Source organism: Monosiga brevicollis, genomic scaffold (genome assembly GCF_000002865.3).
Source record: "Monosiga brevicollis MX1 MONBRscaffold_19 genomic scaffold, whole genome shotgun sequence".
NCBI classification, from domain to species: domain Eukaryota; class Choanoflagellata; order Craspedida; family Salpingoecidae; genus Monosiga; species Monosiga brevicollis.
Genome location: NW_001865056.1, coordinates 675,922 through 702,493, shown reverse-complemented (window position 1 = coordinate 702,493; position 26,572 = coordinate 675,922). Strand labels below are relative to the sequence as shown.

Genomic DNA, 26,572 nt, shown 5'->3' with positions numbered 1-26,572 from the left:
TAAACCTGACAGAGCCTTGTGCCATGGCCACGCGATAGATGGTTTCATCCCAACATCTCGGGCGAGGAGGCCGAGCGAATGCTGCTCACCCAGGGCTTTGACGGCTCGTTCCTCGTGCGACAAAGCCGGAGCAACAAAGGAGACTATGCTCTCTCTGTCCGGTGTGTCGCGTGTCTTCTGTCCCTGAGTCGCCTGCCACTGTCGATCGTCACAAACAGCTCAGCTCATCATTGATCTGGTGATCACCCCGCGGCTCGGAATGGACCTCACCAAATACCGTTCTCCTCCCACACAGCCGCGGTGCCTCGGTCACTCACATCAAGATTCAAAACAGTGGTGACTTTCTCGACTTGTATGGCGGCGAAAAGTTTGCCAACTTGACCGAACTGATTCAGTTTTACACGACCCACCCGGGCGAGGTCAGACTTGAACCCCACATCTCTGACTCCACCCACTTGGACTCGTCCCCCCGCCCCCTCCTCTTTTTTTTTTTTTTTTTTTTTTGGGGCCTGCCACCATTGGCCTATTATCCTTTTGCCCTCTCAAATTGCACTCTCATGCCGCGCCCTTTCCAAACATGTTCAGCTCAAGGAAGTGGATGGTGATGTTATTGATCTGCGACACCCGCTCCTCAGCGAGGACCCAACCTCTGAGCGCTGGTTCCATGGTCAAATGTCCGGCCCAGACAGCGAGGCGGCCCTGCGTGAGCGCGGCGAGCACGGCAGCTTTCTCGTCCGCGCCTCCCAGTCCCAACCTGGTCGCTTTGCCCTCTCAGTCCGGTAGGACCCCTGCGCCTTGAGCCCAACGTCATCGGCAGCCCTCCGCTCTCTGCCCCTGGATCTGGCCAGACTCATAGTTCTTCTGGCCTGCAACAGCTGTGGAGATGCCATCTCTCACATTATCATTCGCAACAACGGTGGCTCTTTCGATGTCGGCGGCGGTGCCTCGTTTACCGATCTCACCTCCCTCGGTATGCCCTGCTGCGCTTTCCTTTCCTTTGACCCCGTCCGTCGCAAAGCGCCTGCTAACGGCGGTCTCACGCTCTCTTGCAGTGGAATATTACAAACGCAAGCCCTTGGTGGAAGCCAATGGCAACGTTGTGCACTTGCTCAAGGTGCGACTTCTTGCACAGCCCCCGCTGCCTTCCACCAGGCTTTCCAACACTCACCGCCCACACGCACTGTGCTTCTCCACCCCAATTTCAAACGACTAGCCCTTTAATGCCACCCGTCTCAACCTGGCCAGCATTGATGGGCGTTTTATTGAACTCAGCAAGGCACGAAGCGTCAATCCCTCCCCTGTCTTGGCTTGATATTGAAATCCCCTGCCGTCATTCTGCCCTTTGTGCCCGCTGACTAACTCACGTTGTAATGCATCTGCAGGAAACCGAGGAGGAGTTTGGCAAGGCTGGTTTCAATGAGGAGTTTGAGCAACTCCAGACGATGGAGCACCAACACAAGTTTGATCGCATGGAAGGCGCTCGCATCGAGAACAAGTCAAAGAATCGCTACAAGAACATCTTGCCCTGTAGGTCCACCTTGCCCCGCCAACACAACTTGTATCTCTTCTCCATTGCCTGCTTTGCTCTTGTTCTTTTCTTATCAATTTGTGCACTGCGCGTGCACAAACCGAGTTGAAGCGTTGTGGTTCCGTGAGCTCACGTGTGTACCTCCATTGTGCAGACGATCACACTCGCGTCAAGCTCCGCAACGTTCCTGATGGCGTGATTGGCGCCGACTACATCAACGCCAATTTTATCAACGGCGAAGCGCCAGGCACTGACAAGGCCTACATTGCGTCGCAAGGCACTATGCCCGACACGGTGGCTGACTTTTGGCAAATGATTGTCGAACAAAACTGTATGCTTCTCCAACAGCCTCTGCTCACCTTCTAACGCAGACATGCAAGACTTGCTTGCCGCATTTCTCTTGCTCACGCTCTATGTCTCGCTTTCTATTTTGGCTTGTTTGCGCTGGACTGTGCACGGGAACTCAGGCCGTCTGGTTGTCATGGCCACTAATCCGGTTGAGAAGGGCAAGGTGTGTTGGTTCATGTCATTGATGAGTGAGCAAAGGTATGGCTTTTAGGGCCTCGTACAACTCATCATAATTTACCTGCTTTGCAGCACAAGTGCACGCCTTATTGGCCTAGCAGCGAACGGCGACCGGCGCGTTTTGGCAATTATGTTGTCGAGCTTCTTACGGAAGACAACTTTGATGCGTACACGGTCCGTCGCATGAGCGTTGCCGTTGGTACGTGTACAGCTACAACCGCGTGCAGACAACACCAAAGCGGCGACAATGAACCATGCGTTTTGTTCTTTTCTCCTCTTACCCGTTTTATCGCTTCTTTTCCTCTGTCGTCCTCATTGATACCTGCATTGACAACAGGCGAAGGCGATCCTCGCGAGATTTACCAATACCACTACACGTCCTGGCCTGACCACGGTACGACGCTAGGTGCCGCTCCTGTGATGATGGGGAGGGCATGCTCATGGACTTTCCATCTGATATGAACAACGTGGTAGGCGTGCCACCCGAGCGTGAATTTTTGCAGCTTATCATGAAAATTCGCCAGCATCGCGACCGTCTGCGTAAGAGCATCCCCGGCCTCGGCCCAACGCTGGTTCACTGCAGGCAAGTACATGCTAATCCGCGAGACCAATTTCAAAGGTGCAGGGAGCATGTCCTAACAGTCGTTGGTGCACCTCGGGCCTTGCAGTGCTGGTATCGGTCGCACCGGTACTTTCTTGGTCATTGACATTGTGCTGGACCTCATCCGCCACTACGGTCAGTTGTCGCACCATCGTGAAGCGAGAAAAATCAAGAAGGCTCAACGCTTGAAGTCTATCTATTGTGCGGTGCTCACGGTTAGTCTCTTTGCCTCCATCATGTTGGTCATTTGACAGGCATTGACTGCGACATTGACATCCAAAGCATCATTCACAAGCTGCGTGGACAGCGCTCAGGCATGATCCAGACAGCGGTATGTTACTCTTGACAAAATAATAGTAGAACCAGAAAAAAACAAAAAACAAAACAAAAAACAATACATGCTTCTTACCATGTGTGTGCACGGGTGTTGTCGTAGGCACAATATCGCTTCATCTACAAGGCCGTGATGGACTACATCCAATCCCACAAAAGCCGCCCCTAAAGACGAGGGCCCAACGTGGATTTTCGCCTGTGTCGTTTCATTTTTTTTCTCTTTTCCCGTCTTTTCCCATGTTCGTCTGCCTCCTCACAAAGTAGATCTGCCGTGCTGAGGTGTCACGCTGGCATCTCAAGCAATTTGTGTGGATCCACAATTCATTTGCTGTGCATTGCAATTGATGCCTGTAAAAGCATTTACTCAACGTCGCACCAGAAATGCTGCCCGAACGAAGCACTCATGATCTTTGGTACTGTCGAGTCGGCAATTAAGAATTTACAATTCGAGCTCTGCTCATCGAACAAAAAAAGAAGCCACAACGACGATCAAGGCGTGGTACTTGAGGTGTCTGAAACTTTGTTGGCGAGTGGCGGGTGTAGGGACATGACGTCGAGCACGTCCCAGCAGGCGCCAACAATGTGGTAGTCAGTCTAATGCATTCAACGTCCACGGATCAGTCTGCCTGTCAGCGCTCGTAAACGGATGCAAGTCAATGTACACTGTAGCGCCAGACAAACCTTTCCCGCAGGGCTCATCACGTCTTCTTTGCGCTGGTTTCGAAAAGTGAGCAGTCGATGCCATCCCCCATGCTCGGATTGAATAAAGTGCTTTTGGCAGTAGGCTAGCGTTTCCTCGCTCGTGCGCAAATACCCCACATTTCCTGCGAGAAGAACGTCAACAGGCAGGCGACACCACCAGCCAGCGATTGCTCAGTCATTTGTACCTTGATTGTCCGAGATGAGCAGCGAGGGCTCAAGTCTTTTGAAGGAAGGACTGACCAGTGACGGCGTAGAGACGATACGCAGCTGCAAAAGTTTCAGCTTGTACCCAGAAGTACTTGTCGCTGTCACACGGCAGCCCATCGAGATCATAGCCATAGATCCAGCCACCATGCCGCCGGTCTCGTCCATAGCTTTCTGCAAAATCAAAAAGCCTAAGAAACACCAGATGAGCGATGCTGACAACGGCACTGTCAAGCCTGGCGCAACGACGTACGCCTTGGCCTTGTCCACGTAGTCGGGCCGCGGAAGCGCCTCGTGAAGGATCAGGAGCAGCTTTGCCCATTCGACCTGGTGACCTGTTGCACGCGCAGGTGCCTTGGATAAGTGCCACAGTCACGTTGTTCAGAAGAACAAATAAACAACACACGCCAGGTCGCGACCATCCTCAAAACACTGCCGATGACCAACCAGTTTGGTAGCCCCAGGGGCGAAAGATGTTGTCCTTGGCATCCTTGTTAAAGTCTAGGTCTGGGTGCCATTGTTCGTTGTAGTGCTCCCAGATGCCCTTGTCACGTGGGAGGCGAAAACAAAAAGTCTCGGCGAGAGCGCGAGCTCGCTGCAAGTAGCGGTCTTGGCCCGTCGCAGCGTGAAGGGCGAGACAGGCCTCGCAGGCATGCATGTTGGCGTTTTGTCCTCGATAAGGGACCGGGGTGTCAGCATCAACGGGAAGCTCATCAGCATAGGCGTTATGTGCTGGCTCCCAGAAACGCGCCTCAAGGGTATCCCAGAGTTGTTCCGTGCGCGACTGAGCCTCGGGCACGTCCCCCATGCGTACGAGCGCGCTGAGAGCCAGCAGGACAAAGGCCTGGCCATACATGAAAAAGGGTTCGCCGTCTGGTTTGTGCTGACGGAGAGACCAGTGATACAGACGCGCTTCCGGGTCGTAGTGGCGATCGCGCACATAGGCCCAAGCATGCAGCGCCAAGGCCCGGCTTTGGTCGCCCTGCTCCGTCCCGGCACGACGCCGCGCCTGCTCAGCATACTGCCACACAAACCGCGTCGAAGACACCAGATGCCGATGCTCCCGATCATACACGGTCCAATCATCCCGATAGTAATGAAACATGCCCCCGTTCTCCCCATCCCGCCCGTGCCGGGCGTACCCAGCCAGGAGGCGATCCGCCTCGGCCGCCAGCCACGACGGCTCCATGATATACAAAACTGTTATTTAAATTTTTTGAACACATTCGGATGTAAACTTTCAATTACAGGGAGGTATTCAATATAAAACGCATGTGCATTTTGTCGACTCCTTGTCTTTTCACTTCACACACACACACACACACACACACACACACACACACACACACTTTATTCATTTTATGGTGTTGCCTTTGGACGAAGCGGTCATGGGTCGAGGCGTCGGTTGGGGACTGGTTTGCGCTTTGGCGCTGTCGATGTGGTCAAAGCATACGGCAGCTGGGCCGAGTGGTCATGATGTTGCACCCGTGCGTCATAGCGAGTGCCCTACCGTGGAATATACGGTGCATTTGACGCCGGGGGTGGGGGCAGAGCTGCCAGCGCTCCAGGTTGAGCTGAAATCAGCACCCAAGATCAACAAGGGAGGCTTTCCCGTGCGTCCAACGGTCTTTGCATTGATGGTCACCGGGGGGGATAGGGCTCATGAGTTTGCCGCCCGCAAATCCATGGAATCTTTTGCCGAGCAAACCCAAGCCAAGAAGGTGCTTCTCATCATCAACGACTCTCCCAGCTACAGCCTCCTGGGCTCCGTCTCTCCCTGGCTTCAATCCGCCACCGACACGCTGTTCAATGACAATGTGACCTGTGTCACTGAGGTTCGTCTGCCTCCAAACCAGTACACGCCCAGTCAACTCCGCAATTTGGCCATTGGCGCCGTTCCATCCCTATCCTACTGGCTCCTGTGGGAAGAGACCGGTGAGTCGACGCTCGCCAATCGACCGCTGCACCCTGTGCTCTGGCTTGTAGCACGTTGAGCTTGTCGTAGTTGTACATATTATGTGATATATTGGACCATGACACCCCTTGACTCACAAACTGGCCGGACCTGCCTTTGCGATAACGTGTAACAGCATGGCACGAGCGACAATTTGTGCGCTTGGTGGCCGAAAGGTTAAAGATGGTGGGAGCGCACGTCATGTCCATCACAAACCAGTACCGCTTCTTGACCAGCCTCAACTCTTCCTATCTACACGGTATGTTTTTCTTCCAACGTCCTTCTCTACCCGTGCGTCAGGCTGTAAAAGAGCATGCTCGTGTTGTGAGAATACACTCATGACCACTGAGGTGACTTGGCAGTTGAGGCCAATGGGCTACCGAGCAGTACGATGGTGTTCAAAACTAAAGCCACCGAGGAAGCAGGCTTTGACACGACGGCTACCAGCGCCAACGACGCAAGCCTGATGGCAAGTTGGCAAAACACTCGGGTCAAGATGGCCACCTGGGACAATCCACCCTGGCTTGACTTTGCGGTGCTGTCCAACAGCGATCCAGAACTTGATGCTGGAGAGAAGCTCGACGTTCGAGACACCTGGTGCATGGAGCCTTCAACCAAGGTCGCGGCGTGCGCATCTGCACTAGCGACAGAGCTGCATATGAGCGTGACCTACGGATACAAGGATTGGGATGCCGTCGTTAACGCAAGCTTAGACGAGAACCTGGATCAGTCGCACAAGAAAGGCAAGGCTGCCAAGCCAGGTCAAGGTAAAACGAGCAAAGGTGCGACGAAGCGCAATGGTCGTTCAAACAAGGCCAATGGAGCAAGCACTAAAACCAACAAGAAGAAAAGCCAAAAAATGTAGCTCTGCCCCCGGCACCAGATTACACGTTGAGAGAGTACTCTTCATCAATTCTGGCCGGCTGCGCCTGCGCCACGACAATCGACAATCAACACGATGGCTAAACTCCACCACGTTAAAATTTTTCAACTCAACATCCTTTCAAAAGGGCGTCCTCTGTACAAAGTCTCAGTAGATTCCTTCCCTCAAACACCGATCAAATCATGACGTGTGGCGAGGAGCTGCTCATATCGTTCGCGCAGCTCCTCGGCACCCTCCAAGACGGACGTGACAAAGACTTCTTCACCGTCTGCATCTTGTCGAACAACCGTCTTGTTGACCCAACGCTCTTCAGTGCGGATACGCTGCAAGACAAAGACAACAGGTTCAGTAAGAGCCAGCAGAAGTGCAAAGCCCGACACGAGGTGCGATTATCACGGGGTTCTAGAGCCCATCAAGAGCGTCAGCCTCACCTCTTCCAGGTGCTTGATTTCCGTGTCGAGGGCCTCGAGGGCGTCGTCGGCAAAGTCGCTTTCTACCTCAAGCTCGTCCCCCTCGATGCGACTGCAGACGTCGCCAAAGCGCAGCGCGTTGAGCGTTTCCGAGGTATGCCGCTGTTCCAGGCTGCCCGTGATGACCACGGTCACGGTCGAATTGCCCATGAGCGCAGGCTGCAGTAGAGATGTAAGTCGTGAACTCATGTACGGAATGTGCGAACGCCGGCGCTTCAAGGCATCGATGCACTCCTTCAAGGCAAGCAGGCCCATGTTGATTTGAACGGCTTCTTGCAGCTGCTGGCCAGTGGCGCGCGACTTTTTCAGCTGCTCGGAGCCGCCCAGATCGGCCAGACAGAGCAGAGACCGGACGCGTCTGTTGTTGAAGCGCTGCACCAGGGTGAGGTAGGTGAGCGTGTGGGCACGCGAGGAGCGCTGGTTCATGGCCGTGGCAGCTCGACGCTTGTTGCGCTCAGCGGCCAGGAGCTGTTGCTGCATATCCTGGGCATTGTGCACGGGCACGGACAGCTGGTCTTCGAGGACGGCGCGCGCAGCCACACCATGCCAGGCGCCAACTGAGGGTACCAAGGCCAGATAAGAAAGAAAAGAAAAAGGGGTGTGGGGGGGGGGGGGGGGGCACAGAGAGTGATGCAGACACGAGAAACAAAATTTAACGTGCTTGTAAATCAACAAGGCGTCACTTGGGCGCTCACCTGCACGGCCGTGAGAACTTCTTCAAAGGCCCGGGGAACCAGACCCTTGTCCGGCCTGGCCTCTTGGATAGCTGCACTGGCCTCGTCATTGGGGCCGTACATGGTGAATGTTTTACCTGAACCTGTCTGTCCAAAAGCGAACACGGTGCCTGAAATACCGTTGAGAAATTCCGAGACGACGGGGGCGCCCACTTGGGTGTAGAGGGCGTCCTGCGTGCTCTTGTCGTCAAACACCGTGTCGAATCGGAACCGACGCAGGCCTGCACCCATGGCGCAAATCAAGAGGTCTCGGTGCTCCGGCCGCACCGCCAAGACGCCGGTGCGGATTTTTGTTGGCAAGCGCGAGTGTTCGTCTCCAGGTTCTGCGTCCAGCGCGCGATCAGCAGAGGTTGTGACGTTGTTGGTGGGTGGTACAACCGAGGACTTCATCCCCGTTTTGTTGTCGGTAGACACGGCAGCATCCTTGGGCTCGCTGGGGGACTGGCGTTCCGCCAAAGGCTCCCGGGCAGCGGGTTGGCTCGCCGTGGTCGTGTCGGTGTCCTCTGGGTTGGGCACAAAAGCGTTGCTCCATGGATCGTGTTGCGCACCCCAAAGGGTGCGTTGGGCCGTGGCACGGTCACAATTAAGATGCTTGCGGATGAGGCGCAAGCGTTGGTGGAGAGGCACGATGACGCGCTCATCGTGGGCGGGTTGATTTTCGTCGTCCTCGGCTCCGGAGCCTGCTGTTACATTTGAGGCATCGTCACCTTGTTGGTGGTGAAGCAGTGGACGAAATCGAGCTGCTACGCGGATGCGAAACTTGGCTGTGTTCCCTGCTTCGAGTGAGGCACTGTCGGGATTCAAGTCGTCATTGTCAACGTTATTGTCGATGACGACGTCGTCTTCGTTGTCCTCTCCGTCGCCGCGGATGGCGTGCCAACGTCGGCGCAAAGGCCAGGCAGCTTCAAACGTTTGCTTTGGTGTGTGGTCCTGATGGAGAAACTTTGAAATGTACACGCCGTCGCGCTCAAGTTTTTGGCACCGCATGGCATACCCGCTGCTGCTATCCCAAAGGGTCCTAGAACGTCAAGACAAGCAGGCCCAAGCGCGTGAGTCGAACTTGAGTCATGAGGTTTCATTGTTGGGACGAAAAGTCAAGCCACCGGTCGGCTGGTGCAGTGGAACAGAAGCATACTTGATGCGTGGGGAAGCTTCAGCAAAGGCGATGCAGTCGACCCACTGCGCGTGCAGCAGAATGTGAAGCAGGGCCTCGTCCGGCAAAATATCCAAAGAGGCAGTCGCCATGATGTCAAATCACGAGGTTTTTCCAACTGCGTTCCGACGCTCTGCCTCTGCCACCCACAGCGCCCTGTATCGACCACCAGGTCTCAACCAACGAAAATGGCAAGTCGTCGTGAGTGTGTGAACGCGTTCATCGCAAATTGAAAAATTTTGGCGCTGCCGAGGTCCCAAACTGTCAGCCATTTTGTTCAAAGCATGACAAATGCCGCACTTTACCATAATCCAAAGTGTACAGTAGTGTGACTAAATCGACGAGCGGGTCAAGTTTGTCGTCAGGCCAACTTTGGCAAAATGCCAAATTAAACTTTAACTCCTGGATTTGAAGCCAAAACTCTATTTAAAAAAAGGGGGGTAATGAAACTTCTGTAAGATTGAATGGTTTCTTGTCAGACGTTTTTCAACACAAACACACACACACACACACACACACACACACACACACACACACACACACACACACACACACACACACACACACACACACACACACACACACACACACACACACACACACACACACACACACACACACACACACACACAACACGTGGTGCTCTCTCTCTCTCTCTCTCTCTCTCTCTCTCTCTCTCTCATTCCTTCTCTCTCTCTCTCATCTCATTCTCTCTCGGCCATCTGAGAGTGTGTGGGACCGCGCGTCAGGCGGGAGGAGACTCCGGAGACGTGAAGCGGCCAAGGATAGACATACGATTGCGGGGAGACGAACGGAGTAGTGCGTGTGGCGCGTTGAGCTTGCTTGTTTCGGCACCGCCAAGATGGGCAAGAAGGTGAAGACGGGAAAGGATCGGTACGTGGCTTGACATCTGCCCCGTCGACCTGCGGCAGCGCTTTGACCGCGGCAGCTCAAAGCGCACCTCGTTCTCGCGAGCACCGGCTATCTTGGAACTCACCACTTGCCTATTTACACTCCCGTTCCCCCCAAAAACAAAGGCGGGACAAGTTTTATCACTTGGCCAAGGAAACGGGTCTGCGCGCCCGTTCAGCCTTCAAGCTGGTCCAGCTCAACCGCAAGTTCAACTTTCTCCAACAATCCAAAGTCTGCATCGATCTCTGTGCCGCCCCCGGTGGCTGGTACGTGGCCCTCTTTTGTCCCCCTGCTAGGCCTTTGGAATGCCTTGTTCAAGCCCCAACGTCTCATCGGTTTTCTGTGTGCCTGATTAGGATGCAAGTTGCGGCACAAAATATGCCCCCGTCCTCTTTGATTATCGGTGTGGATCTCGTGCCCATCAAGCCCATCAAGGGATGCATTGGGTATGTGGCAGCACCTTGGCATGAATTTGGCCTCGGTTTGCAGCAGCAATCTTGCCTGTCGACCCCATCAATCGAGCGCTATCAGCAGAGGCATCCGACCCCGTCAATCTTGCAGCTGATCATGACTCATTGAATCCGTCCCTCTTTTTTTTTTTGTTTTTTCTTCCTCCTTTTTCGTCCCCTCTCTGCACCTCAGCTTGGTGGCGGACATTACGACGGAGCGCTGTCGGCAAATGCTGCGCAAAGAGATGAAGCATCTCAAGGCCGATGTGGTGCTGCACGACGGTGCTCCCAACGTCGGTACCTCTTGGATTCAGGATGCTTTCACCCAGGGTAAGCTCTCTTCACCTTGTAGTGGTCCCTCAAGCCTCAACACGCCCGACACGGCTACATTCTGACTCATACTCATCAACGTCCGGTTCAGCTTCGCTTGTGCTCAAGTCCCTCAAGCTGGCCACTGAGTTTCTTGTCGAAAAGGGCACCTTTGTGACCAAGGTCTTCCGCTCTCGCGACTACCACGCCCTCATGTGGGTCTTCAAGCAGCTCTTCCGCAAGGTTCAAGCCACCAAGCCCACCTCCTCGCGTAATGTCTCGGCTGAAATCTTCGTCGTTTGCCAGGTCGGCTTTTCTTGCCACTTTGCGTTTATGAACAAAGTCCCCTCTTGGCCCACTTCACGCCCAAGCGTTGATCCTGACGTCCACCACCGCCTGCTTGCCCCAACACCTTGTCCTAGGGCTTCCTGGCCCCAGACCGCATCGATCCTAAGATGCTGGATCCCAAGTATGTCTTTGAGGAAATTGACGATGGACAGACGCTGCCCGACATTTTCAAGGACCCCAAGCGCAAGCCTCGCGCCGAGGTCGGTGCTTTTTAGCCATCAAACGAGCCTCGCCAGTCTTGTGGCCTGAATTTGGCGGCCCACTCACCCCGAGAACTGCTCCCAGGGTTATGATGACAACGTCAAGCAGAGCATGTTCACCTCCATCACGGCTGAGGACTTTGTCAAGAGGTCAGCTGTACACTGCTGGTCGTCTGAACAGCTGGTTTGGAATCATATCATTTTCTGATCATTGCCGCTTGTCTCTTGGCCCCGTCCCTGCTTGATGATGCAAATAGTGACAATCACTTGGATCTTCTAGCCATGCACAATCAGATTGTATTTGATGATGACAGGTAGGCTTTGCATCACAACCTGGCACGGAATGAGACTGGCTTTGACTTGGTCTCGACATATCCTCTGCTAAAAACGATTGCACCTCTTCTCATTGGATTCAAAACCCCGTAGTCTGATTGCCAAGCATCCGGCCACGACTGGCGAAGTCCGCTCTCTCGCCGTCGATCTCAAGGTCTTGGGCAAAAAAGACTTTCGAACCTTGATCAAGTGGCGCCAACAGATGGCCATGATGCTTGAAGAAGCTGCCAAACTGCAACGGGCGGCTGAAGGTGCTGATGGCGAAGGCTCGGAGGACGAAGAAGAGGACGAGGAAGGTGAGGGAAGCGAGGAGGATGGCGAATCCGCTGATTCGCAGGACGAGCTTGAGACAGCCCTGGCCGAAGCCAAGGCCGAAGAAAAGGCGAAACTCAAGCGCAAGCGCCGCCTCAAGGCCAAGGAGCACCGCAAGCTGCGCGAGCGCATGGCGTTGCAGATGGAAACACCCATGGACATGGCCGAAGACACAAATGAACGCATCCTCTTCAACCTCAAGGCAGTCAAGAACGCAGATCAACTTGCAGCCCTGGATGAGGGTGATATGGAAGCGGCCATGGACCCGTTGATGGAAGTGGCCGACGAAGCTCGTCCTCGCCGTCACATCACCCTCGATCTTAGCGAGGAAGGCTCTCACGTACGTTACTTTGCTGGACTCTGCTTGCTGTTTGATGTCAATCTGGCTCTTCATTCGTACCTATACACATTTATCAATCAACCCTCGACCTTTGCAGGCCATGATGGAGGAGGCCTTGGAGCGTGATTATGAACAGTACCTGGAGCGCAAAAACAAGAAGAAGCGGTTCGTATGCACAGTTGTCTCCTCCTCTCTTGCTCCAGGCGTCTTTGAGTTGGCACGCTTTGCCTGACTGCTGGCCAATGTTTACAGCGTGGTTCGTCATCACAACAAGAGCTCCGTCATCGAAGCGCGCGTTGATGGCCAAGATGCAGACGGAGATGATGCCGATTTTGCCGCCGCTGCCCCGGCTTCTGTGGTCAGTTTTGTTATGAATGGCCGGTGTCCTGCAAGCGGCCCAGTTTCTGTGGTGCACTGGGCTGTACGACTCAGTTTCCGATGTGGCATCAATTCGGCCCAAACAATAGGCGGCTGACGATGAGGATGAGGCGTTGGAAAACGACACCGGTCTGCTGGTTCGCTCAGCCTCGAAGCAGCGCAACACGGCTGCCATGTGGTTTGCCCAAAACCAGTTTGAAGACTTGGACGAAGACTTGGATCTCGATGATGAAGAGGAGGAGCGTGCCGCGGCCCTGCGCAAGGGTGCCACATCTAGCACCAACGGTGGCCCAGCGGTTCGTTGTCATCTCGCAGCATTGGTCACCTGTTGACTGGTGCCTCTTCAGCCACAAGCACGCTGTTTCTCCTGGCTGCTTTTACAGGCTACAACTCACCTGTTGCTTCTCCCCGTGTCTGCTTGACATCCCAATTTGACCTGCACCGGGTAGAGCAAGCGTCGCAAGACGGCTGAGGAGCTTGCCAAGGAATATGCCAACGAAGAGTGGGCCGAAGCTATGGGCCTGCAGTTTCATGCTGACGATTTGGACGAATCAGACGGAGAGCTGGACTCGGCTGACGAATTTGATGATGAAGATGAGGATGATATGGAGGGGCTCAACACGGCCAGTCGACGTGCGGCAGCTGTGGCACGGGCTCGTGCTCAGGCTGAGGCCGCGGCCGAGGCAGGAGAGGATGGCGACGAAGCGACGGAACAGAATGCCGATTTTGACGCCGCTTTTGCGCAATTGGATCAAGCGCTGGGCAACGACACCAAGCAGTTGGCCGTACAAGCTGCCGTGGGTGACCAAGTGCCCACAAAGAAGGGTGACAAGGGACGCAACCAGGGTGGTGGCTTTGAAGAGGTGCCCATGGATACTCCAGAGTCGAGCACTAATCGCCCCGGTTTGGATGCCGCTGGCTTGGCCATGGCCACGGAAATGATTGTGCGTCGCAAGCGCCGCGAGATGATCGAGGCGGCGTACAACCGCTTTGCACACAACGATGACCCCTTGCCCATGTGGTTTGCGGACGAGGAAAACCCGCATCGTGAGCGCATTATTCCCACCTCCCGTGAGATGGCTGATGAAATTAAACAACGACAGCGTGAGATCAACGCGCGCCCACTGCGCCGTGTGCTGGAGGCCAAGGCGCGCAAGAAACAACGTGTTGGCCGCGCCTTGGACAAGCTCACCAAGCAAGCAGAGGCTATTGCTGAAAATGACTCTCTCACTGGTAAAAAAAAGACTGCTGCCATGAGCGTGCTGCGGCCCCAAGGTGACTCAAGACGTGACATTGATGCGAGCTAACCACCATGTGCATCCGGTGTGGCATGCAGAGCGTGAAAAGGGCCGACAGATCCAACAACTGTACAAGCAGTACAACCGGTCACGCAACCAGAAGGTGTGGCCTGCCGCTTTTTTGCTTTGTTTTGTTTTGTTTTGTTTTGTTTTTTTTGGGTCGTATTGCCATGCTGGTTTGCTCTGTGGCAGTGCGCCGGTATACTCACGATGATGTCAACGACTTTTTTTTTTTTTTTTTTTGCTCTCTTTTTGGTGCAGCGCGAGACAACATATGTCGTGGCAAAGCGCAGCCTAGCAGCCAAGCGTGCCGTTCGCCCCAAGGGTAAGCCATGGCTTTGGCTTTTTCCGTGCTCTTGTAATAGACTGTTCTCACGTTCAAATTTTTGGGTTTGTGCGCCTCAGGCTTGACCGGACGCTACCAGCAAGTGGATCAGCGTATGAAGGCGGATCGTCGCGGCATGCGTGCCAGTGCGCGACGCCAGAAGAAGGCGGCCAAGCACCGTCATTAAGCTTGCATGCAAGCAAATGCCTTAGTCGCCGCTGTCGTCTCGGGTTTGTGTCGCCCGTGTCCGTGGTAGTTGTCTGCGGTTTGCGTTGCTGGGCAGTGCCGGTGTGTTGCTTCGTCAAGCAAAGGACGCTGCTGGAGGGCCCAAGGCCCATGTCAATCGAGATTTCGTGCTCAAAGCAAAGGTTGCGCGTCTGGAATCAGCACGTGCGAGAAGAAGAAAAAAAAAAGAAACATTTGAAATTCAGGCACATGAGAGAGGACTATTTGCATGAATTCATCGGAGTTTGGGTCGGGTATCGACAAACAAGCTCGCTGGCAGCCCATGGCAAAGCGCCGAGCACACACACACACACACACACACACACACACGGATACTCGGAGACATAAACACATCAGGCATTTACTGCTCAATGAGCAACTCGGCAATTTGAACGGCGTTGAGTGCGGCACCTTTGAGAAGCTGGTCGCCAGCCACAAACATCTACGATTTCAGGCAACACGAGGTGAGGCGGAGCTGAGCAGCGTAGCATCTTAAAAAGAATCGGGCATACCTCGAGACCATTCTCTTGGCTCAAATCGGCCCGAATGCGGCCCACAAGCACGTCATCGATGCCTACAGTAGCAAAACGATGTTGGGGAGGGGAGCGGGTACAGACCAAGACAGATATAAACTCACGCGCCGTCAAGCACGGCAAGTGGGGACGCTGACAGCGGGTCACCACACGCACCAGAAGCCATAAGAGGCTCGGGAAAGCTGTTGTCAGCGCGATTGTCATGGATGGTAATGCCTGGGGCCTTGGCCAGGATGGCCCGAGCTTGATCTTCGGACAGAGGCTCGTTGAGGGTGAGGTTGATGGCTTCGCAATGAGCACGCAGAACGGGCACGCGAATGCAAGTGGCAGTGACGCGGATGGAATCATCATCAAAGATCTTGGTGGTTTCACGCATCATCTTGACTTCCTCCTCGTTGTAGCCCGTGCTGGGATCGATTTTGCTGTTGTGGGAGAAAAGATTCCAAATGTACTGACGGCCAAAAATGTCCTGGGTCAGAGGCTGGCCCTCAACCCAGTCGCGGGCCTGCTGCTCAAGCTCGGCCATGGCGGCGGCACCAGCACCGGAGGCGGCTTGGTAGGTGGCGACGGAGGCACGGCGGACACCGGCGGCCTGGTGAATGGGATAGACGGCCACGGCCATGATGATGGTGGAGCAGTTGGGATTCGCAATGATGCCGTTGTGGCGGTAGGCGGCCTGAGGGTTGACTTCGGGAATGACCAGGGGCACCTTGGGGTCCATGCGGAAGGCGGACGAGTTATCAATGACGATGGTTCCCGCCTTGACGGCGGCAGGGGCATACTGACGGCTTTGCGAGCCTCCGGCACTGAAGAGGGCAATGTCAACGTCCTCAAAGCTGTTCTCCGTCAAAGCCTCCACGACATACGTCTGGCCTTTGTAGGTGATCTTCTTGCCCGCGGAGCGCTCAGACGCCAGCAGCTTCAGCTTGTTGAACGGAAAGTTGCGCTTTTCCATGCAGGCGAGAAACTCCTGGCCCACGGCACCCGTTACACCGGCAATGGCCACGTTGGGCTGGCGCAAGCCATTCCCGCCCAGGACCTGAAAGGCCAATCGCGCTGCCGTCCCACGCATCTTGCTCGAGCTCTTGTGTGAGTGTTGGCGGTGTGGCACACGTCTCAGAAGCCGCAGGTAAAGGAAACTGCTGCGCGCCAAGTGTTACCTACGACAATCCAACCATGAGCCCCGATTCTCGATCCATACCACAAATGCACGCACCATCGAATGCCCTCGAGACAGAGATCGAGCCGACCCGCTGCCATTACCGCGAGGCGCGCGTACTCAGTCAGTCGAACCACCAAAACAAAACTATCGCCTTCAGCAGATGGTCGTAAATAGCCTTCATCAAGTAGAGCGGTAACGTCGTTCAAATCTGCAACAAGTGCTTGAACAGATGCATAAACTCTTGTCGTCCAGTGAACATGTCAACGTTGCCTGTCACACGAAATGAGATTTTTCTGTTGTTGCCGCAACGACAGGACCATTTAACATTGTCAGCTTCGTAAACCACAAAAACAACTACAATAACTTACACTACAATCATTAATCAAACCTCACATACTCGGTTTATCAATGCTACAAGTACTCGAAAAGCGTTTTGGGAACTATCATGAAAGCAGTGACCATACTCTTTGCCGGTAAATTGTCTGACAATGATTTGCATATCAAGGTGTAACGTGTTTTACAGTTTACAAGCACAACTCTCAGTCTCTGTCTCTCACGCTGTCTGTGGTTGATGACTCCTTCTCTTCTCATATCGCCTCCCGCGGCACTGTCTCTTACTCTTGGCCGTTGAGTGATAATAATCTCTAGCCCCTCTTAAAAGTGCTCTAATTTTCGTTCATCTTCTTCATACACCATCTCCATCTCTGCCTCCATCACTACGTTCCAACTCTTCTCTTCTCTTCTCCCCAGTCCCCTTCCCCATCTCTCACACAAACATCCTCTTCTCGCTCCCTCTCTGAGACCTCATCCAGTGCCTTCTCTCTTATTTTTTTTTTTCACGCGCGCACTGGACTCGGACTGGCCGTTGACCTCGTCGTCGTCGTCGTCGTCTCCTGTCTACGGCCCTAGCCTTTCCCTCTGCTCCTTTCGCTGGCTACGTCCTGGCTGCATTTGTTATCTGCTTGGAAACGTCGACGCGTAGACGGTGGTACGTTGTGGGACAGGCTGTGTCAATGCGGCTTGGTTAGAATCCCTGGGTGGGCGGGTCGGAACTCAAGTCGGGGAGCCGCTCTGGCTCAGGCCCCCTTTCGTGATGAAAGCAGTTCATAAAGTGGCCTTGACCAGCGTGTGTGCTCACTGTCACATCTCGACACATGGCATAGATCACACCATCAATCTGATAGCCATGTCTCAATCTGCCACTGAAGGCGTGGCCTTGGTGCTACCCGAGCCCCCAGCTCCCAGCGCCACCGCCACGACCACCACGTCAGCAGCGACCAAAAAGTCGGGACGTCGCCCCCAAACCCAAGATGGCGACAAGAATAGCGATAACCAGCATCGATCCCGCGGCAGCCACAGCTCTGGCGGCTCTGCAGCCACGGCGGGCCCGCCCCGCCGTGGGAACCACACGCTTCCTGCTACGAGTTCAAAACACACACTCGAATCAAAGCTCTTTCGGATCGATGGCATGCGCGTTCTTCTCGTGAGCAACGCTCTCGGTATGCATTGGGCTCGTACCCTCCCTGACTCTCTCAGTGTCGCTTGTCTGTTCTCTCCTGCACTCACTCACTGAGCCACTGGCACCTCACGGCCATACATCTTTGCACCCACTGTAGGTCATCTGCGCGCCATGGACTCCCTGGCTCAGCGCACCACAGCGGACTTTGTCCTGCACGTGGGCAACTTTGGCTTTTACGACAACGATAGCGCTGGCCGCGTTCCGGCCGAGCACTTGCTCCCACAATCCAACGTCTCACGCGACAGCTATCACAACGGTTTGTTGCTTTCTCTCCGTCTAGGACGTCAGCAACGGACCCGCTCTCCCCTTGAAGATCTATGATCCAGCCTGACCTGATTTGACACCGCCACCATGGATCTATCCCTAGGTCTCGGCGAGTTTCCCCTCTACCTCTCGGGCCGGTACAAATTTCAGACCCCCGTCTATGCCATCTCCAGCCCAATTGGTTCGTCTGCAGCGCCCGCTTAAAACTTGTCCTGACTCGCCCGCCACTTCGTCCCATTGACTGCCTTTGTATGAATCTGCTCACCTCTGTTTGTTCCGTGCGCCTTTCATTGCCCGCTGCATCCAGGTGATGTCCACGTGCTCTGCCAACTGCGCAGCAAGGCCTATCAAGTTCCCAACTTTCACATGGTTGACGAAATGACGAGCCATCTGATTGGAAAGCTGCGGTATGTGCCTCCCCCGTCTCGACCACGCTGCCAAGCACTTGCACTATGGACACTTTGCGCCGGCACCTCATGTCACACATGGTTGCTTCCACAGCCTGCTTGGCCTGGGTGGTGAGTTTCAGCACCACCGTCTTCTCAACTCTGGCGACGGCACCGTTGACTCAATCGCCGGCGCCAAGGGCCAGTGCTGGTCCACGCTCATGCAAGTGGGCGAACTCGTCCAATTGGCCGATAAGGTATGCTCTCGCCTGGGCTTTTTCGTCGACATTCGGGCCTCCACAATTGCCCCCGTTGCTTTCGTCGTTTGCCCGCATCATTTTCATTTTCACGCCTCGACACCCTCGTGCCTGTATCATGCTGCTTGATACGATGCAGTATGCTACCAACGACGAAATCCGTATCTTCCTCTGCAACGAGAGCCCAGCCTATCAGGGCTACATGGCCCAGCTTGCCTCCAAGCTGAAGGTACTCGCACTGGCGCCGAGCATGGCATGTACTCTGTCGCTTGGCCCTACCCTCACACCTCTGTGCCTCTGCACAGGCCTCAATTGTGTGTTTTGCAGCGCCCAACGCGCCGTGCCCCTCAAACTTTTATCTGCTCGGGGTCGTGCCCCCCACTGCGATTCCACTTTACACTGCCCAGTACGTGCGCTTGATCGGGACCTTATTTGCCTACTCAATACTTTCTCAAAAAGCATGTTTACTTGACATTGCCCAGGACCCTTAATCAAAACCTTGCCTGCATTGTTTCTAGGTCTACGACGGATATGGCGTCCTTTTGGGATAAGGTACCGCAAGCAGCCTTGGACGGCTGCTCCGAAGCCGAACGGAGCATGATCAAGTCCGCTTTTGAGGTGCGCTCATAGCGTCATGACGGTCAATGATAAAGCACCGGATCCCCATCGGCTGCAACCGCCAAGCATTCGATGCGTCTCACTTTCCCTGAGCACCCCTCATCCGCAGCTTTCCAAGCTCACGCTTGACAACACGTATGCCAAGTCGGTATGGCATATTGCCGTGCCCGGCATGCAGCGAGCCTGTGCCACCTTGCTGGTCGTTCAAGATTTTCATGTTGGTTTGGAAGCCTATCATCATGGCGACAATTTGCTGCGCAAGCGCGAGGGCGTCCATCCTCGCCACCAGCCCGGCGTGTCTGCCGTCGTGCTGCGTCCCGCCGTATGTCTGCTGCATGTTTACCTCGGATGGGTGGTCAGCAGAGCGCTTTCTCAAAAGCCCACAACCCCTGGAATGGCTGTAGGTCTGCTGGGACAACCGCGTGCAAGCTAGTGAGGTCCGAGCTTTGGCGGCACCTGCGGTGGTGTTGGCCGTCGACGTGCCCCACGATCCTGAAGACAAGGTTCGCTTGATCACCTTTTCTGGCCCCGGCTATGTCCTCCTTCCCTGCTCACCTTGCTACCTGGACCTGATTCCTAGATTGTCGTGTTTGTCAAGGACGAGGATGCGGAGAAAACGTGCGGCCATCTCAACGGCAAGGTCAGCGAGCTGCTGGGCGTTTCCCATCTGCCAGCCGAGCCGCCGACACATGAAAACACCACAAACACACACAACCCCTTTTGACCTTCTCACTCCTCGCTTTACGGTCCGTTTCATAGGAATTCAAGGGTACGGAAGTGCGGGCTTCCGTGCAGAGCAAGCGCGACGATCGGGGCAGCCGCTCCCGGGGTGGCCGTGGCGGACGTGGTAACCGCAGTGGCGCGGAGGGTTCTTCAGGACGATCTCGAAACGAGGGTCAAAATAGCAAGGCCCGCGGTGCACGTCCCGCCAAGCAGTAAATTGCGATGCAAGAGAATCTGTCATGCTTGGGGAAAAAAAATGTTAGTGTCTTTAAAAAGTAAAATAGCAATTGGGCAGGACATGCAAGGCCTCATCACCAAGCTAGGAACGACAGTAGTGACAGAGTCCCGCCTCTCAAAATCTATGCCGCATTGTAGAGGGAGCGGATGCATTGCAGTAGTGGGCGTCGAAGCTCGGCATTTTCCGTTGCCACGTCAAGCAATGTGTCCTGCCACACAACCATGTGAATGTTTCGAGGATATCCATGCCACGCGACTTGGTGGATAGCAGCAAATCCGGCAATGCAGGTTCACAAACCTCGCGGCACTTCAGCTGAGCCGTCGGTGCGGTCTTGGCCAAATTGCGCAGCACCAGCGCGGCCATGAAGCGGATGGTTTGGATGGTGCGTGGATCGCACGCGTGCTCACGCACCCAAACGGACCCGCTATGAACGCGAATGTTCTCTAAAAACAGCTTTTTTTGTTGCTCCTGTCCAGGGCACCAAAAAACACGCACCACAAGCCAGGGTAAGACTTGGGACGGGCTAGACTATTTTATGTGGGGATGACAAAGCGGTTGACATGACGGTAAAATCCGCAAGCTAAGATCAAGTCGGCTACGTACATAGTCTTGCAAGCTGCGGGCCATGGCGGCGGTGACAGTGGGGGCGCGATGGTAGGCCGTCTGCTGCTGCATCTGCCTCGCCTTGCGGGCCTGCGCTTGCGCAGCCAACTTTCGCTGCTGCTCTTCAAGGGCCTTGCGCCGAGCTTGCTCACGTAGTTGCCGCTCTTGCTCCCACTTGACACGCTGCTTGCCCGAGTCAAACTGCCGTTGGCGCTGTTGCTCCCAGTACAAGCGCTGGCGATCGACATCGCGCATTTGCGCGCCATGTCGAAGCTGATTCTCCTGTGCTTGCATTTGTTGGCGGCGCTGGCGCTCCAACAAGGCGGCCTGACCCTGTTGGAGCTGGAGTTTTTGGCGCTCAAGCATCAAGCGCTGCAACTGATGCTGAACGCTTTGCTGGCGCTGCATCAAATGTGGGTGCTGTGAAGCCCCTTGTTGCACCAAATCCTGAAGCTGCCGCCGCAAGGTCTCCTCTTGGCTGTTGAGCAGTTCCATTTGATGTGCCCATGGCACAGAGGCAGACAGCTCCACCGGCAGGCCGCCAGCGCCTACAACCATGCAATAGATCCATGAAACGAAGAAGCAGCAATGAGAAGTCGTCGAGCTCGCCGATCGGGACTTGCTGACAAATAACCCCACCAGAAAACAAGTGAGCGGTGCACAGATGATCTAGCAACATGCACGTACCCGAAGTTGGCATGGCACTGCTCAATAAACTTGAGGAGGCAGAATGCATGGCAGGCAGGGCTGCCGCAGACGAGGTATATCCCGGGCCGGCAGGTGGACTGTGGGTGTCAATGCTCTGAGAAAAATTGAATGTCGGATCCTCTGGTGGGAGAGGCTGATGATCAATGCTCTGCTCAATGCCCAAGCGAGGTATAGGCATGCGTCAAGTGAGCTTTTCATGGCCATCTCGGGCCGATGCGTGGCTCGACGGTATGGCACGACGGTATGGCATAGAAGCTTGGGCGCCGAGGAGAATTTACCGGATCATCTTCACGGGTGAGCTTCCACACATTGTAGTGCGTGTGCATGTGAGCCGATAGCAAAGAGCGTTTCATGGTAGGCGCAAGCTTGGTGCAACCCTCCCAGTGACAAGTCACACTATGGGCACCATGACATGGAAAGGCATTGTGTCAAAATGCCGCAGACAAGAATCGCTCTTGCCAAAGGCTAGCAGGAGAACGAGTAAAGAGCAAAGTTCATACGGAGCGGGGCGGGTGGGTGTGGCATGAAAGTCGGCGACATGGGCCATGGCCTCCCGGAAGGTCTTGAAAGGTCTTCGGGGCCAAACAGTAGTGCATTGTGAGATTGAAAAGAAAACGAGAAATCATGGCGATGCAGGTTCTAGCGGTGCCTCGTACCGGTGGCAGAGATCCCAGCGGCAGACCCAGACATAGCCAGGCTGCGAAGCATTGGTCAAGAGATTTTTGATAAACGAGTGATCGGCACTCGTAGTATCCGGAATGGAGTCCAGAGTGTCTAACACAAATGCGCATGAGCATGATGCGAGGAAGCAAAGGACATCGGTCAGCCACAATCGGGCACTTGGCTCCAGATCTGGCAGCGACTCGAAGGAAAAAAAAAATTAAACACAAAGAAACCATAAAAACGCACAGGTGTGGGTGAAGCGCAGACAGTCAGGATTCGAGGTCAGGTGATAGGATAGAGAAGAGACGGTCTTGTAGACCTTGTCACATTGCGGGTTGATGCATGTAATGGCTGGCCCTCGTCGTAGTACAACCCTACATGATACCGGGCAGAGAGTCAGAAGGCGAGAATCGAGGAAAGGGTGGGCGCAGCTTGCGAGAAGAAAATTAGGAGAAAAAAACCTTACGGTTCGTCGTTGGGCCCATCTACTTGCGGCAAGGTGTCTTCATACGCAAGGCCACAAGGGCCATCTACTTGTGGTAGATCAGAAGTGCTCATGGACGATGTTGAAGCTGGTTGGGCCGTGGAGGCTGGCTGGGACATAGCAGCCATTGTGGCTACTTGGCCCCCGGGTACCGTTGAAGCTGGTTGGGTCACAAGAGCCGTCGAGGTCGGCTGGGCTACAGGAGCCGTTGAGGTCGGCTGGGCTACAGGAGCCGTTGAGACTGGCTGGCCAACGGGTGCCGTTGATGAGAAAGCTGGCGGTGGTGCAGAGAAGTTTGCTGATGCGGTCGAGGATGTTGACGACGGCGGAACGGTTGTAACGGAGGACGGTTGTGGCGCCGTCTCGATATGAGCTCGCTAGAGATGCAATGACATGACAAAAAAAAAAAAAAAAAAAAAAAAAAAAAAGAACATGATGAATGAGCTCAACATCCGCTAGCACTACATTGTTGCTGATTTGTCGAGCCTGCGGCGCCACACCTTGGCCTGTGGTACAACATCGCTGCTCGGCGACCCGTGGGCTGGCGCGGCAAGTGGGACGGCATGCGAACCAGCACCCTCAGGTGTTGAGCCCATGTCGCTCGAAGCTGCCTCTAGACGAGCCATGGCTTGCCGGCGTTGCTCTTCACGCCGCTCTCGGGCCAAGCGAACGGAATCTATTTGCAATGGTCCTCGGCGAGCCACCTCAAGGCGCTGCTCGCGCATCATTTTTGGCGTTCGCACTACCACCAGCTCACGGGGTGACGGTGTCGGCTGCAAACAGAGACATCAAGAGATTCCAATCCCGGACCGTGAGCCAACACGGGAATGAAGAGGAAACACACTGCATTGCTCGGAAAGATTCGGCCGGTGCTACACACCTGACTCGCTTTTGAGGAGAGAGCTGTATAATAGATTGTGCGCCCCAAATCAGGACCAGTGACGCACTTGGTGCCTGGAAAGCACTCCATGATGAGCTTGCCAAACACTTCTGTGCACAATGGCACGCGATTTTCATCTAAATACAGCGCGCCAAGTGAGTGAGGCGCTACAAGAATAGATGCCCTTCACGCTCCAAGGCGTACATGTGCCCTCAAGCCAAAGAGGACGATCGAGCACGGTCTTGACACCTACTTTGACAGACCGCAACGTAAGAGCGGTACATCTCGGCACGTCGCAGCGCGGTTGCATGGTCGCCTTTGTAAGCAAACGTGGCGGTAAGCCTATGTAGAATGACATGGATCATCAAAGCCTTTGGTTAGAGTGAACACGTGGCCGCTCGGGGCGCTTTTGCAAAAGCAGGCTGCGAGCTGGTCAAGACGGGGCGACGAAAGTTGCAGGGAAATCGGATGCTGACCAAGTCTTGAGATGCTGCAGACTTTGAGGCAAGGCCAGAATAGGTTGCAAGGGGGTGGCGCTGGCCGGCTCGAGATATTTGATGCCGCCCACCTCTGGAGCCACTGAGGAATGTGGAAGAAAAAATATGTCAAGGAATGTGTCAGTCCTTCAGATGGAACACGAGCAAAAAGCAAGCTTTGCAAAGGCTGATACGGCTGATACGCACTGCTCTCCAGATCGACGGGCTGAGTGCCTTTGAGAATCTCTTCAATGAGCAAAAGTGGGGTCTCGACTGTGGTGCGGATGAGAGACGGGGGCATTCACACACAGCCAAAGGAAGTGAGGTGTCGATGTACGACATGGTCAAGTGACAGAGAAGGACTAAAATTGTACCCACGTCGATCTGGCCATGAGTCTGGAAGGAAGCGCAAGTGAGAGATCAAGGCGGGCACCACGTGGCGCTGGGCCGCTAGATGGGCCGCAAAATCATCGTGCAGAGTGAATTGATAATAAAGCTCCAACGTCGCGCATAACACCTGCGTGAGGCGAGATGGACAGAAGCCTCGGGTGAGGTAGGAAGCACGGCAGGACTGGCCCGAGACGCTTTGGACCCAGTAGCATACCTTCACGTCGTGGATGAGAACCATCTGTGCGAGTCGAGACCACAGATCACTGCCTGTGAAGTGGCGAGACGAGCATCGAGTGAGAGCGGGGGTGAGACGGCTCGCGGGGATGTTGACGCAGACTGGTACTTTGTGATTGATAACCCACCGAGACTTCGGAGCCAATTTTGGTTGCTGCTGACGGGTACCAGGTGGCTCATGATGACAAGGGCAGCGTACAGGAGGTTGAGATGATCACTGGTCAGAATAATCTGGAGCAGCCATTGCTTGAGGACGGTGCCCTCGGGGCCCAAGCGCCGAAGCTGTAGATCCTTGCTAATATCGGCAAGGATGACCGCAGCGAGGGCAGTGATGGTAACACGGTGTTTGTACAAGGTGTTGAAGATAGTGCGCCGACCAGGGCGTATGTGATGAATGGCATTCTCCACAGCCAGACTGCGAAAGGGTGGTCAAGTGTGAGGAGATGCACTGACGAAGCTTGGGACCTGTGTCCGATCCCTTGGGAGAGCGTGACAGCATGCTTGCAATTGGGATGGGCCAGATGGTCCTACCAGCGACAGAGAAGGCGTTGGAGGCCTTTTTGTCGAGCAAGAAGATCCCGGGCATCCTACGCGGGTGTGGCCAAGACACGAATTAGGGATGGGAAGGGAGTGAGCGTGAGCCCAATGCGGGGTTGACGAGAATGCGATGACGACCACAAGGGCCAAGCAAGCGAGCCGGAAACAAGACCTCGTTTGTGGAAAGGTTGGCAAGGACTTCGAGAAGTTGAACGAGCCGCAGACCCATGCTCTCCAGGTCGATGGCTTCGTCCTCTGTGGTGGCAAGCAAATGAGAACGTTTTGAGAGGGAGCAATGAAAACAGAAGGAATCTGCATGTGCATGAGAAAGGCACGAACCAGATTCGGCGATGGAAAAATCGGGGTTCAGAGTCGTAACAGCGCGCTCCAGGTGAGACGGATGCTTGGGGGGTGACGCATGCAGCTGTTGAAAGACCTCATCCGCTATGGCGGGCTCGGCAATCTTGACCATGAGTGGGAGCAGCTCACGCAACTGTAGGAAATAAGAGCAGCAAGTGTTTGTTCGTCAGTCAAAGGATGCAGCAAACACCAAACAAATAGGTTGTGCCCTGGTGGGCGAAAAGAGAAGGGCCTGGGTCCGGGTCTGGGTCCGACCTCATCCAAGTCCATGCCATTGTAGCTCAGAATCTTGAGCGCCCGAAAGGCCCAGTCGATTTGATTAGGCAAACTGCCAACGACACGCATGGAGCCGCGCAGGATGAGTCAGCGAGCTCCAAAAGGTGATGACATGGTGGGGCGGCAGCCCAGCACCAGGAGCACCAAGGCCAAGGGGCACAAGTGACTGACTCGCACTGTAGAGACTGGTTGAGTCGCTCAAGAAGAATGCTCTTGGGCAACCGGCCCAGGGCGGCCAACTCCACCGTGGCTGTGGAGCTGCGAATGACGAAGCGAGCCAGAACAACGGCATCCTTGAGCTCAGAGCCATCTTTATCGACCCAAGGCATTGCTTCAGTGCCGGACAACACACAGGTCGCACAGGCGCTCGCCCAGACCCACCTCATGCCGACGGTGGTGCAAACGGCACAGCCAGCCAATCAACCACCCGAGCCACCAAGCCTACACCCCAAAACGAAAAGCAAAGCACACCACCTCAATCATAAATGCACAACACCCCAGACCCCAGACCGACACCGACACCGACACCGACACCGTTACCATCGATCTCTCTCGCTCGCTGCTCTCTCTCTCTCTCTCTCTCTCTCTCTCTCTCTCTCTCTCTCTCTCTCTCTCTCTCTCTCTCTCTCTCTCTCTCTCTCTCTCGCTCGCTCGCTGTGACCGTTTCGTCCAGAAACCTCAAGTTACCAGATGTAAATGCTTCTGCCACCTTTTAACGGTCGTGTGTGTGTGTGTGTGTGTGTGT

At 54.8% G+C, this 26,572-nt stretch overlaps 7 protein-coding genes across 7 annotated transcripts; 3 read left to right on the top strand and 4 right to left on the bottom strand.

The window, feature by feature from the left end:
• Nucleotides 1–672: 672 nt before the first annotated feature.
• Nucleotides 673–3,156, top strand: MONBRDRAFT_27512 (uncharacterized protein; the record flags this gene model as incomplete). The annotated part of the gene is made up of 12 exons (XM_001747931.1): nucleotides 673–779; nucleotides 876–970; nucleotides 1,053–1,114; nucleotides 1,383–1,527; nucleotides 1,683–1,859; nucleotides 1,996–2,039; nucleotides 2,126–2,252; nucleotides 2,391–2,447; nucleotides 2,528–2,672; nucleotides 2,722–2,789; nucleotides 2,909–2,985; nucleotides 3,091–3,156. 12 exons carry the CDS (start codon nucleotides 673–675, stop codon nucleotides 3,154–3,156), a joined length of 1,170 nt encoding a protein of 389 aa, XP_001747983.1.
• A 747-nt stretch (nucleotides 3,157–3,903) lies between these two features.
• MONBRDRAFT_27511 (uncharacterized protein) lies at nucleotides 3,904–4,998 on the bottom strand (the record flags this gene model as incomplete). Its single annotated transcript, XM_001747844.1, has 3 exons — nucleotides 3,904–4,084; nucleotides 4,147–4,228; nucleotides 4,341–4,998. The coding sequence occupies 3 exons, from the start codon at nucleotides 4,996–4,998 to the stop codon at nucleotides 3,904–3,906; spliced, it is 921 nt and encodes a 306-aa protein (XP_001747896.1).
• Nucleotides 4,999–6,220: 1,222 nt separating this feature from the next.
• MONBRDRAFT_38064 (uncharacterized protein) lies at nucleotides 6,221–9,262 on the bottom strand. Its single transcript, XM_001747843.1, has 4 exons — nucleotides 9,070–9,262; nucleotides 8,012–8,952; nucleotides 7,162–7,757; nucleotides 6,221–7,053 (listed from the first exon to the last, which is right to left on the bottom strand). Exons 1-4 carry the CDS (start codon nucleotides 9,177–9,179, stop codon nucleotides 6,895–6,897), a joined length of 1,806 nt encoding a protein of 601 aa, XP_001747895.1. The 5' UTR covers nucleotides 9,180–9,262; the 3' UTR covers nucleotides 6,221–6,894.
• Nucleotides 9,263–9,551: 289 nt separating this feature from the next.
• On the top strand, nucleotides 9,552–14,733 carry MONBRDRAFT_33452 (uncharacterized protein; the record flags this gene model as incomplete). The annotated part of the gene is made up of 17 exons (XM_001747930.1): nucleotides 9,552–9,815; nucleotides 9,950–9,981; nucleotides 10,125–10,265; nucleotides 10,356–10,445; nucleotides 10,642–10,778; nucleotides 10,870–11,063; nucleotides 11,180–11,305; nucleotides 11,391–11,455; nucleotides 11,563–11,619; nucleotides 11,732–12,290; nucleotides 12,388–12,455; nucleotides 12,543–12,648; nucleotides 12,758–12,964; nucleotides 13,118–13,901; nucleotides 14,005–14,069; nucleotides 14,228–14,291; nucleotides 14,372–14,733. 17 exons carry the CDS (start codon nucleotides 9,552–9,554, stop codon nucleotides 14,476–14,478), a joined length of 3,066 nt encoding a protein of 1,021 aa, XP_001747982.1. The 3' UTR covers nucleotides 14,479–14,733.
• Nucleotide 14,734: 1 nt separating this feature from the next.
• Nucleotides 14,735–16,339, bottom strand: MONBRDRAFT_33451 (uncharacterized protein). Its single transcript, XM_001747842.1, has 4 exons — nucleotides 16,329–16,339; nucleotides 15,206–16,209; nucleotides 15,029–15,090; nucleotides 14,735–14,958 (listed from the first exon to the last, which is right to left on the bottom strand). The coding sequence occupies exons 2-4, from the start codon at nucleotides 16,119–16,121 to the stop codon at nucleotides 14,878–14,880; spliced, it is 1,059 nt and encodes a 352-aa protein (XP_001747894.1). The 5' UTR covers nucleotides 16,122–16,209; nucleotides 16,329–16,339; the 3' UTR covers nucleotides 14,735–14,877.
• A 698-nt stretch (nucleotides 16,340–17,037) lies between these two features.
• MONBRDRAFT_33450 (uncharacterized protein) lies at nucleotides 17,038–20,194 on the top strand (the record flags this gene model as incomplete). The annotated part of the gene is made up of 13 exons (XM_001747929.1): nucleotides 17,038–17,199; nucleotides 17,375–17,710; nucleotides 17,828–17,986; nucleotides 18,098–18,175; nucleotides 18,302–18,401; nucleotides 18,496–18,637; nucleotides 18,777–18,866; nucleotides 18,943–19,043; nucleotides 19,156–19,255; nucleotides 19,365–19,577; nucleotides 19,660–19,758; nucleotides 19,836–19,895; nucleotides 20,015–20,194. Exons 2-13 carry the CDS (start codon nucleotides 17,398–17,400, stop codon nucleotides 20,192–20,194), a joined length of 1,635 nt encoding a protein of 544 aa, XP_001747981.1. The 5' UTR covers nucleotides 17,038–17,199; nucleotides 17,375–17,397.
• A 143-nt stretch (nucleotides 20,195–20,337) lies between these two features.
• Nucleotides 20,338–26,213, bottom strand: MONBRDRAFT_27505 (uncharacterized protein; the record flags this gene model as incomplete). The annotated part of the gene is made up of 22 exons (XM_001747841.1): nucleotides 20,338–20,424; nucleotides 20,514–20,684; nucleotides 20,820–21,367; nucleotides 21,507–21,675; nucleotides 21,806–21,923; nucleotides 22,028–22,099; nucleotides 22,184–22,301; nucleotides 22,437–22,564; nucleotides 22,657–23,051; nucleotides 23,175–23,447; nucleotides 23,555–23,691; nucleotides 23,808–23,896; nucleotides 24,031–24,133; nucleotides 24,238–24,303; nucleotides 24,409–24,547; nucleotides 24,635–24,687; nucleotides 24,783–24,949; nucleotides 25,120–25,181; nucleotides 25,364–25,446; nucleotides 25,531–25,684; nucleotides 25,807–25,879; nucleotides 26,005–26,213. The coding sequence occupies 22 exons, from the start codon at nucleotides 26,211–26,213 to the stop codon at nucleotides 20,338–20,340; spliced, it is 3,414 nt and encodes a 1,137-aa protein (XP_001747893.1).
• Between the last annotated feature and the right edge of the window lie 359 nt (nucleotides 26,214–26,572).

Coding starts and splice junctions, on each gene's coding strand:
- MONBRDRAFT_38064 (XM_001747843.1), bottom strand. CDS start 9,179: ATGGCGACTGCCTCTTTGGATATTTTGCCGGACGAGGCCCTGCTTCAC. Junction 8,953..9,069: donor GAAGCTTCCCCACGCATCAA/GTATGCTTCTGT, acceptor TTGACGTTCTAG/GACCCTTTGGGATAGCAGCA. Junction 7,758..8,011: donor TTTTGGACAGACAGGTTCAG/GTAAAACATTCA, acceptor TGGTACCCTCAG/TTGGCGCCTGGCATGGTGTG.
- MONBRDRAFT_33451 (XM_001747842.1), bottom strand. CDS start 16,121: ATGCGTGGGACGGCAGCGCGATTGGCCTTTCAGGTCCTGGGCGGGAAT. Junction 15,091..15,205: donor CGAGCCTCTTATGGCTTCTG/GTGCGTGTGGTG, acceptor TTGCTACTGTAG/GCATCGATGACGTGCTTGTG. Junction 14,959..15,028: donor GCCAAGAGAATGGTCTCGAG/GTATGCCCGATT, acceptor CTGAAATCGTAG/ATGTTTGTGGCTGGCGACCA.